The sequence below is a fragment of the Myotis nattereri genome (assembly GCF_964212035.1).
Source record: "Myotis nattereri genome assembly, chromosome: 5".
In the NCBI taxonomy this organism is placed as follows: Eukaryota; Metazoa; Chordata; class Mammalia; order Chiroptera; family Vespertilionidae; genus Myotis; species Myotis nattereri.
Genome location: NC_138080.1, coordinates 19,687,211 through 19,699,505, shown reverse-complemented (window position 1 = coordinate 19,699,505; position 12,295 = coordinate 19,687,211). Strand labels below are relative to the sequence as shown.

The 12,295-nt window shown below is 58.0% G+C and overlaps 2 protein-coding genes across 2 annotated transcripts; both read left to right on the top strand.

Moving 5' to 3' along the window:
- The first annotated feature begins 82 nt into the window (after positions 1–82).
- MRPL34 (mitochondrial ribosomal protein L34) lies at positions 83–2,742 on the top strand. The gene is made up of 3 exons (XM_081092453.1): positions 83–309; positions 1,622–2,253; positions 2,472–2,742. The coding sequence occupies exons 2-3, from the start codon at positions 2,186–2,188 to the stop codon at positions 2,683–2,685; spliced, it is 282 nt and encodes a 93-aa protein (XP_080948579.1). The 5' UTR covers positions 83–309; positions 1,622–2,185; the 3' UTR covers positions 2,686–2,742.
- Positions 2,743–4,163: 1,421 nt separating this feature from the next.
- On the top strand, positions 4,164–11,821 carry DDA1 (DET1 and DDB1 associated 1). The gene is made up of 5 exons (XM_081092452.1): positions 4,164–4,440; positions 8,367–8,447; positions 8,666–8,717; positions 9,388–9,449; positions 11,124–11,821. The coding sequence occupies exons 1-5, from the start codon at positions 4,438–4,440 to the stop codon at positions 11,232–11,234; spliced, it is 309 nt and encodes a 102-aa protein (XP_080948578.1). The 5' UTR covers positions 4,164–4,437; the 3' UTR covers positions 11,235–11,821.
- The last annotated feature ends 474 nt before the right edge of the window (positions 11,822–12,295 follow it).

Below are 12,295 nucleotides of genomic sequence, written 5' to 3'. Positions count from 1 at the left end.
TGCCCTAGTTAGACTACCAATCAGAAGCGGCATCTCGGCATGGGGGCGGGCTGCCACTGCCCAGCCCGCTTGCGGGGCTTGCAGAGGTGGGAGGAGGTATTGGGCCTGGCCCTGGGCCCAGGAGGGGTCGGTCGCAAGTTGGTGCTTGAGGAGCTCAAGGAGGCGGGACCCGGAGCCCCCTCGCTGCGAATAGGATCCCCTCGGCCAGCCCCTGCCTCCGAACTGCCCGGTCCCCCCCCAACGCAGCCCCGGGTCCTCTCTCTGTGCTGACCTTTCCCTGTAGAGACGTCCAGATCTTGACAATTTCAGGTGGGGAAACTGAGGCACAAGGTCACAAGACTAGTGGAGGCGGGTGGGCAGGGATGCGATTCGAATCCACGCTTGTATGATTCCAAGTCCTGGAAATGTATTCCTTAAACCTTTACACAGAAGTCTTGGCGCTCTGGGAATTAGGGAGTCGGAGTTCTCCAGATCGGCCAGTTTAACCAGGGACTCTGTAGTCCCAGCTGGAGTCAGAGAGCCCAGGGTCCAAAGCCACCCTCTGCCCTTTGCAGTTATATGACCCCGGGCTGGTTGCTTCCCTGAGATTCCACTTATTTATCTATGCAATTAATCTCCTCGTGCGTTCTCTGTGCAGGTAAAACAGCACGGTAAGCGCTCGATACTTGATGGGCATTATTGTACTGGTGTAGTATTGTAGTGGTTTGCTCAATGACAATGCGGGTGAGATGGGCTTCAGAGGACAAGGGGTTAACCATTCCTTGTCCGTCCCCAACTCCTAAAATTTGCTGCCCAAGCTGGATTAGGTCCAGCCACCCACTCCCGCCCACTTAGAGCGCTTCTGGAATAATATTCTTGCAGCAAACACACACTCCCTCCCCAAGCTGGGAGATGCTTGGGTGCCGCAGGGACTCAGCCCCCGAGCCTGGCCCTTGAGGGGCCCCAGGCTTCTGGAAGTGGGGAGAGGTACCTGGGGGCAGATTTGGGCCAGAGAGGAGTAGCATTTAGGGAGACAGTATCAGAGAAAGGGTTTTTTGTTTCTGTTTTTTTTTTTTTTTTAAATAAAGATGAATAGGGGAGTACCAGGCAGGGGAGGGCATGGCTGAAAGTTAGGGGGTGTTCACATGCCTGCCAGAGGAGCTGAATATTTTCCCTGAGGAAGGGAGAGGGAGGGAGAGATAGAAACATCAACGATGAGAGAGAATCATTGATCGGCTGCCTCCTGCATGCCCCACACTGGGGATGAAGTCTGCAACCCCAGCATGTGCCCTGACCGGGAATCAAACCTTGACCTCCTGGTTCAGAGGTCCACACTCAACCACTGAGACACAGATCTGAGTATTTGAAAAATCCTTCTAACCCTGGCCTGGTGGCTCCGTTGATTAGAGTGTTGTCCTGTGCACCTAAAGGTTTCGGTTCGACCCCTGGTCAGGGCACTTCCAGCAGACAACCCATTGATGTTTTCTCTCTCTCTCTCTCTCTCTCTCTCTCTCTCTCTCTCTCTCTCTCTCTCCCTCTCCCTCTCCCTCTCCCTCTCCCTCCCTCCCGCCCTCTCTCATCATTATCTATACGTACATCTATATATCTCCTCAGGTGAGGATTAAAAACATTTTTTTTAAAGTTCTAGCGCTCCAATGGGGGCACCGCCAAGGACAAGCTTGCCACTGACTGGAAACTGGATCGCGGAGAGGAGCAGGGATCACCCCTCGGACTCCAGCCAACTCGAACTCAGGCCTCCTGGGCTTACCGCCAAGGGGCGGAGACTTGGCTGCGACCAGAGGAAAGCTGCCAGCCAACTGTGTACCATCTGCCGGGCTCCCGATGGGCGTGGGAGGTTCAACTAGCCACTTCCTGCAGCTGTCACCAGCTGTGCCACCGCCACCCCGGGCGCCCTCGGCCAGGGGACGGGAGGAACTACAACTCCCAGCAGATCGCGGGACATAACGCGCAAGCCCAGGAAGTGCCGCTCGCCAGCTCCTACTGGTCGTCACACCGACTACACACACCTGCGGGTGCGGCCGCTCACGCCTTGGGCACGCAGGAAGTAGAACTACAACCTCGGAGGCCTCCGCGGCGATGAGGTTAGAGAGAAACTACATTTCCCAGAAGTCTCCGCTCCGCGGCTGCGGAGCCTGTGGATTTCGGAATAGCTGACGCGGACGGGCCGCGTGATCCGAGAGTAGACATGGCGCTCTTGGGTAGATCCCTGAGTCGCCCGTGGTGTCCCGTCAGTAGGGCTCTCCTGGATGTCAGGTGAGTCCTCCGGGGGATTAGGCCGGGATCGGGGGCTGTGGCCGGCTGGTTACCGAGCACACGACTTGCCGGTGCCTTGCGCAGTTCCTGAGCGCCTTTTGCATTTTTAGGCTCAGTCCCTGCACGGGTCGGGAGCCCAGGCTTAGAGAGGTTGAGCGCCAAGCCAAAGGCACACAGCGCCCCCTCTGACCGTTCTCGCTGTCTCTCTGCCCTTGCAGGTGGCTCCAGCCCCAGACCTTGCTGCGGCTGCCGGACGCTTGGGGGCTCCCCGCCACGCAGCCGAGCCGGGGCAAGGCACGCGGGAACGAGTACCAGCCGAGCAACATCAAACGCAAGCACAAGCACGGCTGGATCAAGCGCTTGAGCACACCGGCCGGCGTCCAGGTCATTCTTCGCCGCATGCTCAAGGGCCGAAAATCGCTGAGCCATTGAGCACCTCGCTGCCTATGAGACACCCCCCTCCCCCATTAAAGCATCTCCTTCGCTTCAGACCGCTCCTGCCGCTGTTTTTGTGCGGAGGTTGGATGACTCAGACATGAGTGCTCCTCCGATTGTGGGGTTGGCCCAGGGCAGAAGTCTGGGGTTGGACCGGAAAGGGGAATAGGAAGTCAGAATCCAACCTATGGCAATAGTCCACGGCAGAGTACGTGAACCCCGTCGTGTGCCCACCCATTTCTGACCACCTGCAGTCCATCCTGCTCCCTCCTGTGTGTGTGTGTTTAAAGCAAATCTCAGGCATGGTGTTATTTCTTATGGAAATATTTAAGAATGCATTTCTCCAAGATAAGGACCCTTTGAAACACAATCACAAAATTTCTCACACTTAGAAAAAGTAATTCCTTAATGTCATTAAATGTCTAAATTGTCACTTGTCTCACATATGTCATGACTTTCACAGGTCTGAGAGCGCTTGTGGGGAAGAGGGAAGGGTTTGAATCCTCCACCTGCCCCTTGGGAATGTGCCACATGACCCTCAGCAAGACCTTAGCCCTCTGAGGCTCATTTGGCTCCTATAAAAGAAGGTATTTTTTTTGCTGTGTTCTTAGAGTAACACTTAGTAGCTTCCACTCAGTAACTTACTCCGTCTTTCCTATGTTTTGGGTCCTGTCTTCACCAGGCTGTCACTTGAGGGGTGGGTGGTTGGGGCTTGATTTGTACCCAGCCAGTCTGGACACAGCAAAGTCAGGGCTATGGGAGCCCAGAGAAGGCGCCTGACTTGGCTTTGGGAAAAATGCAGTCGGGTCCTAACCGGTTTGGCTCAGTGGATGGAGAATCGGCCTGCGGACTGAGGGGTCCCAGGTTCGATTCCGATCAAGGGCATGTACCTTGGTTTCGGGCACATTCACAGTAGGGGGCATGCAGGAGGCAGCTGATAGATGTTTCTGACTCTGTCCCTCTCCCTTCTTCTCTGTAAAAAAATCAATAAACTATATTAGAAAAAGAAAAATGCAGTCGGACAGATACCTGGCGGAGGTAGCAGGGTCTAGAAAGGACCCAAAGGGAGAGGGGAGTGGACAGGGTCAGGATAAAGGGTGGACAAGGGAGGCTGGAGGGGCTCAAAATTTGGAGCCCAGGAGGTGGGACTGGATCCTTGGGGGGCTGGGGAGCCATGGGAAGTGTTTGAACAGAGAGTCTGATTTGTGAGTTCAAAGACTTTCAAAGAACTAGTGCGGGAGCTGTTTAGATGTGCCGAGACCCCGGGGAGGCTGGGGGTGTTATGGTGGTCCCCCCGTCTTCCGGGGCTGCTGTGGGAACCCGATAAGAACCTTATGAAAAAGCGTAGTAAACCAGAAAGAGGAAACGCTGGTTGAACCTCCTGGAGTTGCGGACTGCAAATCCCAAGAGGCTTCGGGGGCGCGGCCCCCGCCCACTTCCGGATTTTATTGCCCTATCGCTTCCCAGTCCCGGGCGGGGTTTTGCTCCTTCAACCGAACTTGACCACGAAGAGAGGAGTGGCGACCAATGCGTCCGTGACTTCTCCGTATCTGGCCAATGTGAACGCGCGGAGACCGTATATCCTGGGGCGGGGCTAGAGGACGGACCAATGACGGGAGGGCGACGCCGCCATCAGGGCAGGCTGTAGCGTGGCTGGAAGTTACTGTGCGGCGGCGGCTAAGAAGGCGGCTGTGGTGGCGGCGGTGGCGGCTGAGGCAGTAGCTGAGGCGGCGACAGAGGAAGCAGAAGATGGTAAGGGCGGCCGCCAGGCCCGTGCTACCCCTTCGCTCGACAAAATGGCGCCGCGAGCCCACCCCCCTCCAATAATCCCCGAATCCCCCACCTCCCTGCCAGGCCCTTCTGGCCCGGCCCCGCCCCGCCCCTCTCTCTGACCTATGGCCTTCGACCCCTGGGTCCTGCTGAGCGCTTCCTGCTGACCCCTCCCTGGCTTCTCGGACCCCGACCCCGACCCTACCTAGGATTCTAGGCCCGGGCACCTCATTCATTTCCGGGTCCCGGTTTCTCTGAAATCGCCCGGGGTGGGGTTGGGGTCCCCTGAGGTCCCCAGCCCTGGCCTAGAGGACCCCAGTCCTCTGCGCGCCGGGCCTTGGGGCGTGGGGGGCCGGTCTGGGCATCCGGGCGGGGGAGGGGGCTGGACATCGTGACATGCGGGGCTTTGTCGCCAAAGGAAGTGCGACATCGCAGGCTGTTCTGCTCCCCAGAGCCCTGACCCCACCGCCGCCGTTCAGGGCCCCCCGACCTGCGCTTCAGGGGGAGCAGCTTCATCTCTCGCATCCCAGACCCTTTCCCGGTGAATGTGAATAGCAGTAGCCCAGACCTCACCGGGTTGGGACACTTGAGGGAACTGACATCATAAAGGGCCTAGGACCGTGAGCAGGCAGATGAGCTGTGCGACTCGGGGCGGGTGGCCTCCTCCCCGGCTTCTCCTTTTGAAGTGGGGATGCTGCCGCCCGGAAGCTGGGAGTTTAAAAGCCCCTTTGGGCCAGCTGCTCGTCCTGGACTTGGGGATGCTGGTTCTTTGGGGCGGGGCTGGGGTCCCCAGCTTGTAAAGTGGGATGGTGACCAGCCTCAGAGTTGGGTCTCGAGCCCCCCCCCCCCCCACTGTCTGGCCTCCCCAGGGCTGACGGGGTGATGGAAGCTTTTGTCTGGGTAAGTCAAAGCCCCAGGGCCCAGCCCACACATCACCGTTCTTGGGATGCGGTGTTGGGGTGGGGTGCCCGAGAGAAGACTCCTGGTCAGGCAGGAGATGGGGGGGTCCCAGAGTGTGGGTACCCAAGCCTGGGTCATTGCCCTCACCCATTGCCTGGTTGCCTGCCCAGCCTCCCCCCTGGTCTCCTGGCCTCCATGCTGCCCCCAGGCAGATCGCAGTTTACCTGGAGGGAGGGTTGGAAGATGTAAGTCAGATTGTAACACTTGCTACCTTGAGAAACACCCCAGGGTCTTCCTTTTGTAACCAGATGAGCCCCGCAGCCAGGCCCCTGCCCGGCCTCACTGGCCCTGTTTCCGCATTCTTTGTGCCTTTGCACGTGCTCGGAGCCCCCCCTGCGAGCATCGCCTGCTCCAGGGCCCGGGACTGTGGCCTCGTGCTGCTTGGCTGGGTTACTGTGGGGCTCCTCAGAGGGGCTCTACACAGGTGATCAGGCCGCGGGCCGGCTGTGGCGGGGACGTGTCTGCTGAGGTGAGGATTGCTCCCTGTGTCTGAGGCCTTGTTTTCCCGCTAAGCTGGCAGGAAGTGCAGGCAGAATCCTGTCTTCATTCGTTTATTCAGCACAAGTGCATCGATGCTAACAGGTGCTTCTAGGGAGCTCTGTGCACAGCTCTCTCCCTCGCTGTCTCACTGAGACGCAGAACGAGCCTGGGAGGGGGCCCTGCTGTGACCCCCGTTCACCGGAGAGGCTGCCAGGCCCCACAGCCCCGGAGGAGCCCAGCCGGGGCGGATGCACGGCCGAGGCTCCGTGGCTCTCACCGCTCTTGCTGGCCCCGTGTCAGCCCTCAGGCTCAGGTGGAGTTAGCCCTGCCTCGCCCCTGCCCATAGGGGGTGCCAGTCCAGGGAAGGGGTGGGCACGTAGACAGACGGCCTCCTTGGGGCATGGAGGTGGCTCTGGCAGAGGCCCCTGAGGCGTGTGCGGAGGGAAGGCAGGGGCTTGTGGAGCTAGGCAGCTGTTTCCCACATGCAGAAAGGAGAGTGTGCCCGGTGGTGGCACAGGCTGGGCTGAAGGTGTGCAGCAGGAGGCCAGTGAGGCCACGCCCAGCCCGAGCTGTGGGAGGCCTGAGGCAGGACCAGGACCACTCCTCACGAGTCAGGTGTCGGTGCTGTGTCATTGCTGCTCGGCGCCCTCCCTCCCGCCCCTCCCCCTCGAAGACCAGCAGACCTGCTCGCCACTGTCTCAGGCCTCACACATCACACCGAACCCTGTCCTCAGGGCCGTTTGCCTTCACTGTGCAGCTCTGGCCCAGACCTGCGTCCCCTGCACTGGGTCCTCCTAGGCCAAGAGCAGGTCTGCCGCGCCCTCTCATTGCCCTGGTGCAGGCCTGCCGCACAGTAGGAGCTGAAGAAAGCCTGGTCTGGCTGCATGAAGCTGGCCCCCTAGTCTCAGGCCGAGGTGGGACAGGGGTCCTGGGTAAGGGAAGGCAGGGTTGAGGGGCTTTGAGCTGGCTTTGGAGGAGCAGGTCACCCAGATGAGAGAGCCACCTCCAGGGAGGCTTGTCCCACGCAAGGTCTCATTGGGGCTCCCCCAGAGGTGAGGACCCCTGCTCCTGCCGGCCCCAGATGGTGGGGGCGGATCTGAACAGCGGCCTCCCCAAGGGTGCAGCATCTAGCTCAGGCATGGGGATGGACACCCCCCCCCCCCCCAAGGGGATGGTTATTATAGCCTCTGGGGCTCTGAGCCCTTGGATTTCAGACAGGAAAACTGAGCTACTGGCATGTCACACGACAGGAGCTTGGCTTCTGAGGTTGGGCAAACCTGGATTCAGACCGCCTTCCTCATTTTCTCGTTGGGGCCACATGATCTCAGATGAGTGCCATGTGACCTTGCTGCCTCAGTTTCCTCATCCTGTGAGAGTGATTCCAGGTGGGGAGGCTCCTGGCCCAGGCCAGGCCGTCCCATCCCAGGCACGGTGACAGTGTTGCTCTCCTGGGCAGTCACTCCCTGCCACGGCTCTCGGCCTTATTCCTCCCCTCGCACACCCCTGCTCTCGTGCCTCAGTTTCCTGAGGTGGACATGCCTCATTGGCCTTTATTTGCCCATGTTGTGGTTGCGTCTCGTCCCTCCTGCCCCCAGGGTCAGGGTGCTCCTGCTCCAGAGCCATCGCCCTTGCTTGCTCAGCTGACCCCAGAGTGTCAGGGACAAAGGACTTTTCGGAGTTGGGCAGTGAATGAATTCTGTTGCTGGCTCCCCAGCCCCTTGTGGGCCTGAGACCGTGGCACGGAGTCTCTGCCCCCGGCAGCGGGTGGCAGGGAGGAGCAGCCTGCTCTCTGTCTCTGGCCCTCACCCTGGGAGGCCTCCCCTCTTCGTGGGGAAGCCATTAGGTGTGGGTACCCCAGGAGCAGCCCCTGAGCTGACTCCAAGCTGCGCAGAGCTTTAGGGAAAGTCCAGCCAATGCTAAAACCTGACGCTGACATATTGAAGCTGGATTTCTGAGTTTTCTCGCAGTTCAGAATCCTGGGTTCCCAGTTCTGTGTCCTGGCCCTCCTGTCCCCTTCAGCCAGGCTTCTGGTCCCCACCCCATTTATTGTCACGCTGGCCCATGGGGTGTCTGAGGGTGGACAAGCCATTCCCCTCTGGGTGTCTATTAAAGGTGAGTAAAGGAGACAGGCCGGGAGTGTAACATTCAACAAGCACACAGGACAGACCTACAGGTGGATGGGCCTGGTCTGACCCCGACCTGCTGCTTGCTTCGGGCATGACTTTACACAGATGGCCGTGCTCTCTGAGCCTCAGTTTCCCCACCCCTTGCCAGGGTACGGCTCTGTTGTAAGGACTCTGAGGTCGAATGTGCACTTCCCCGGGGCGGTTGCTTTTCTCCGGTTATAGCAGTGCACACATCAGGTGGCCCCCTCAAGCCTGTCTTCCGGGAAACGCACAACAGATCAGAAGGTGCTCCGGGGCTGGCCCCTGCAGGGCTTCTCACTTACTGTTTTTTCTGTCTTTCAGGCAGATTTTTTGAAAGGACTGCCAGTCTACAACAAAAGCAATTTTAGTCGATTTCATGCTGACTCTGTGTGTAAAGCCTCGGTGAGTGCAGGTTCAGGGAGCTGTGGGGAGAGGGGCTGGGGGTAACGTGCACCACCCCAGTCAGCGTCGCGCTAGCACAGGGCCGATCTTCAAGCCTGACCTCACCTAAGGTCTTTGTGCATCTTCTGGTCTGTGTTGGAGGGTGGGTCCGAGTCAAGGGGTGAGGGGACCCTAGTCAACCCGCACTCCTAACCCACCTCTTCTGGACCCTCCCTCAGAATCGACGCCCCTCAGTCTACCTGCCCACGCGCGAGTACCCATCTGAACAGAGTAAGTGTTCTCTGTGTGACTTAGCTCATCCAGGCTACTAAGAGGAGAGGATAGAGGGTGGTGCAGGAGGTGTCTTGTGGGACACTGGTCAGCTCCATGACACCCCAAAACAAGTACTATGGGTTAAGGACCCAGCCCAACCCGGGGTGGGCAGCATGGGGAGGGGTTGTTCAGGTGGAGGGCCTGCAGAAAGGGTGTGGAGCCTGCCGAGTGGGAGGTTACCATGGCCATGGTGTTTTATTTTAACCATGAAAAAGAATCCACATGGACCCAGCCGGTTGGCTTCTGTGGTCACTAGGGCTCAGCTATGTAGATCTGTGCTCCCGGTTGGCCTGGGAAGACACACGCGTGAGTCTGCAGCCAGAGCTCCTCCCACTGCAGGGTGGAAACCCGAATGCAGTAGTGGACTCTGCATTTCTGAGAAGGAGGGACCCTAGAGCAGCTGGCTCGGGCCCCTGGGCTTAGGAGGGGAAACCCTGGGCTTCCTGAAATCTCCTCGGTTGGGGTACTGACTTGAGTGCCAGAAAGGCCACTCAGGGCAGAGGTGGCCGCGGAGGCCAAGGAGGGAGGAGCACTGTCCTGGGAGGGGCAGTGCTGGCCAGGAGGGAGGCTGGGCCGTTTGCAGTCTCTCTCTGCAGCCTCTCCCTGCAACTTTGTCTTTCCTCCTCAGTCATCGTGACAGAAAAAACAAACATCCTTTTGCGCTACCTACATCAGCAATGGGACAAAAAGGTAAGGCACGTGGAGTTCCGGTGCTGGGACTCAGGGGAGACACAGTGCCCAGCACAGGGGCTTTGAGTGGGGGAAGGACATCGGTCTGGGAGATGGGTCTTGAGGGCTGAATAGGAGTTTGATAGGCGATCCAGGAGAGGGAGCAGCGTTTCAGAGGAGGGAATGGCTGCGTAGAGGTTACAGAGCTCATGCTCAGGGATGGATAGGGGCTTGGCCAGTCATTCCAAGGTTCGAGCATCTCCCAGGCCCAGCTCCCACAGCCTGCAGCCTGCACAGTCCTGGGGGCAGAATGATTCTAGTGTGATTATTTGGAACCTTTGTTTAGGGGTAGAAAATACCTGATTAAAATCCAGGCCATTCTAGAGGTTGTGGCTGCCATGGAAAGTCATCTCTCCTCCCCCCAAGAGGCTGCCTTTTTAACATGCAGGATGTTTTTCTCCTCCTTTGTTGAAAATCTCTACATGTTGTTGTTGTTTTGTTTTTGTTTTTAAACTATATTTTATTGATTTTTTACAGAGAGGAAGGGAGATGGAGAGGGATAGAGAGTTAGAAACATCGATGAAAGAGAAACATCGGCCAAAACCGGTTTGGCTCAGTGGATAGAGCGTCGGCCTGCGGACTGAAAGGTCCCAGGTTCGATTCCGGTCAAGGGCATGTACCTTGGTTGCGGGCACATCCCCAGTGGGAGATGTGCAGGAGGCAGCTGATCGATGTTTCTCTCTCTCATCGATGTTTCTAACTCTCTATCTCTCTCCCTTCCTCTCTGTAAAAAAATCAATAAAATATATTTTAAAAAAAGAAAGAAAGAAAGAGAAACATCGATTCAGCTGCTTCCTACACACTCCCTACTGGGAATGTGCCTGCAACCAAGGTCCATGCCCTTGACTGGAATCGAACCTGGGACCCTACAGTCCCCAGGCCGCTCTATCCACTGAGCCAAACCGGTCAGTGCATGTTGTTGTTTTTAAATATGTTTTTATTGACCTGACAGAGAGAGGAACATCTATCGGCTGCCTCCTGCATGCCCCCTATTGGGGATCAAGCCTGCAACCTGGGCGTGTGCCCGGACCAGGAATTGAACCGGCAGTCTCTCGGTGCTTGGGATCATGCTCAACCAACTGAGCCACACCGTCCAGAGCTCTACATGTTGTTTTATAACGAGCTCAGTTTGTTTTCTCGCCTAACATTGAACATCTGATAGCAGCCTGCTCTGGGAAAGACGGAAGGGGGACCCCATGAGGAAGTAACTGCTTAGAAAACGCAAGCTCCTTGCCCACACTGGCCCCTTCCTCAGCCCCACAGGCTTTAACTCCCCAAAGTGGGGAGAGCAGGGATTCCCACACGGGGACCACTTCCCTCTTCTGTGGCAAGGCCTGGGCTCCTCCGAGGGCTCAAAGGGCCCTTTGTGCTTCAGCAGAGTGCATCGCTCCTCCGAGCGTTTGGGGCCATAGGTGGTCATTGTGAACCATGGTGACTACTTGCAGTGCCCATTACGGGCCCAGAGCTCCAGGGACTGTGGCTTAGTGGGGCAGGTCCGGTGGTGGAAGGGGCTGCCCAGCCAGGGCCCTGGGTTGACTGCCCTGCTCCAAGCCCATGTCTGTGACCCCTGCAGCAGGATTTGGAGAAGTCACCTAAGTGCAGTCTCAACAGCCCTTCTCCTTCCCCACCCCCCAGAACGCTGCCAAGAAGAGAGACCAGGAGCAAGTGGACCTCGAGGGCGAGAGCTCAGCGCCTCCCCGCAAGGTCGCACGGACCGACAGCCCAGACATGCACGAGGACACTTAAGACTGATGCTCCCCCATAGGTGCCTCCTGTCTTGTCCGCTCCTCACCCGCCTGCCGTGTGTAAGCATCCTGCCCACCCTCCCCACTGGTTCGCCTCCCCACACCCCGCCATGCACACCACTTTCAACCTCATAGGAGCCGATGTATTTATTTTCCTTGAGTCTTTATTTATGCTGTAAAATGTACCGAGCGATGGTTAAAGGGGATGTCAGACCCAGTAGTGTGATGTTGGTAGATGCTTCTTGAAAAACAACCTTGTTATTCATTACTCCACCCCACCCCAGATCCCCTCCTCCTGCTCCCCAGTCCTTCTCTGGAGAACCAGAGTGTGTCTTCGAGTGTCTAGCGATAAGCCCTGCTGCAGCTGGGTGACAGGGGTGGGGCCCTTCTTCCCGCTTCCATCCCCTGGTCCGGCCTTAAAGACTTGGCCTTGACGCCCGGTCCGCCGGGATCTATGCCGTGCCGGGACCCTGCTCTGAGAGCACGCCACAGGAAGAAGTCAACCCTTTCGGATCATTCTCTTAAGTCATTTTATCATGGACTGGTGCGTGCTCAGTGTCCACCCCAATAAAAGGATCTTTCCTACTTGATCTTGAGTCTTTGCTCCACGTGCCTCGGCCTCAGAGGATGGAGGCACAGAGTTGTTCCATCGTCACCAAGAGGAGCCAAGAGGCCCAGGACCAGCTGGACCCTCTTGTGGGCTTGCTGCAGCTTCTTGCTCAGAGCCAAGACCTGCCTGGACCCACCCTTCCGCTTGACCTGCCAAGTGTCCCCGAGGATCAGGACGCCCCTGAAAGACAGTCCACACCACCAAGGACAGAGCTGTGGTGGATCCCACACCCAGGACATGTGACAAGCAGGGTGGCACTGTGGAGACAGCCCAGGCGGCCTGGTCTCACGAGCCCCTGGCTCCAAGAGAAGGCACACGGAGTGCAGAGGAACGTAGGGGCATTCAGGCTCCAGGCAGGTTTGAGGTCCTGAACACTGGGCCCAGGACCCAGGGGAAGGCTGCTGCTCCCTCCACCAGCCCTGGGTGGGGGCTGTGGTATTAGAGGGTGGTGA

Coding starts and splice junctions, on each gene's coding strand:
- DDA1 (XM_081092452.1), top strand. Junction 8,448..8,665: donor ACTCTGTGTGTAAAGCCTCG/GTGAGTGCAGGT, acceptor ACCCTCCCTCAG/AATCGACGCCCCTCAGTCTA. Junction 9,450..11,123: donor ATCAGCAATGGGACAAAAAG/GTAAGGCACGTG, acceptor CCCACCCCCCAG/AACGCTGCCAAGAAGAGAGA.
- MRPL34 (XM_081092453.1), top strand. CDS start 2,186: ATGGCGCTCTTGGGTAGATCCCTGAGTCGCCCGTGGTGTCCCGTCAGT. Junction 2,254..2,471: donor AGGGCTCTCCTGGATGTCAG/GTGAGTCCTCCG, acceptor CTGCCCTTGCAG/GTGGCTCCAGCCCCAGACCT.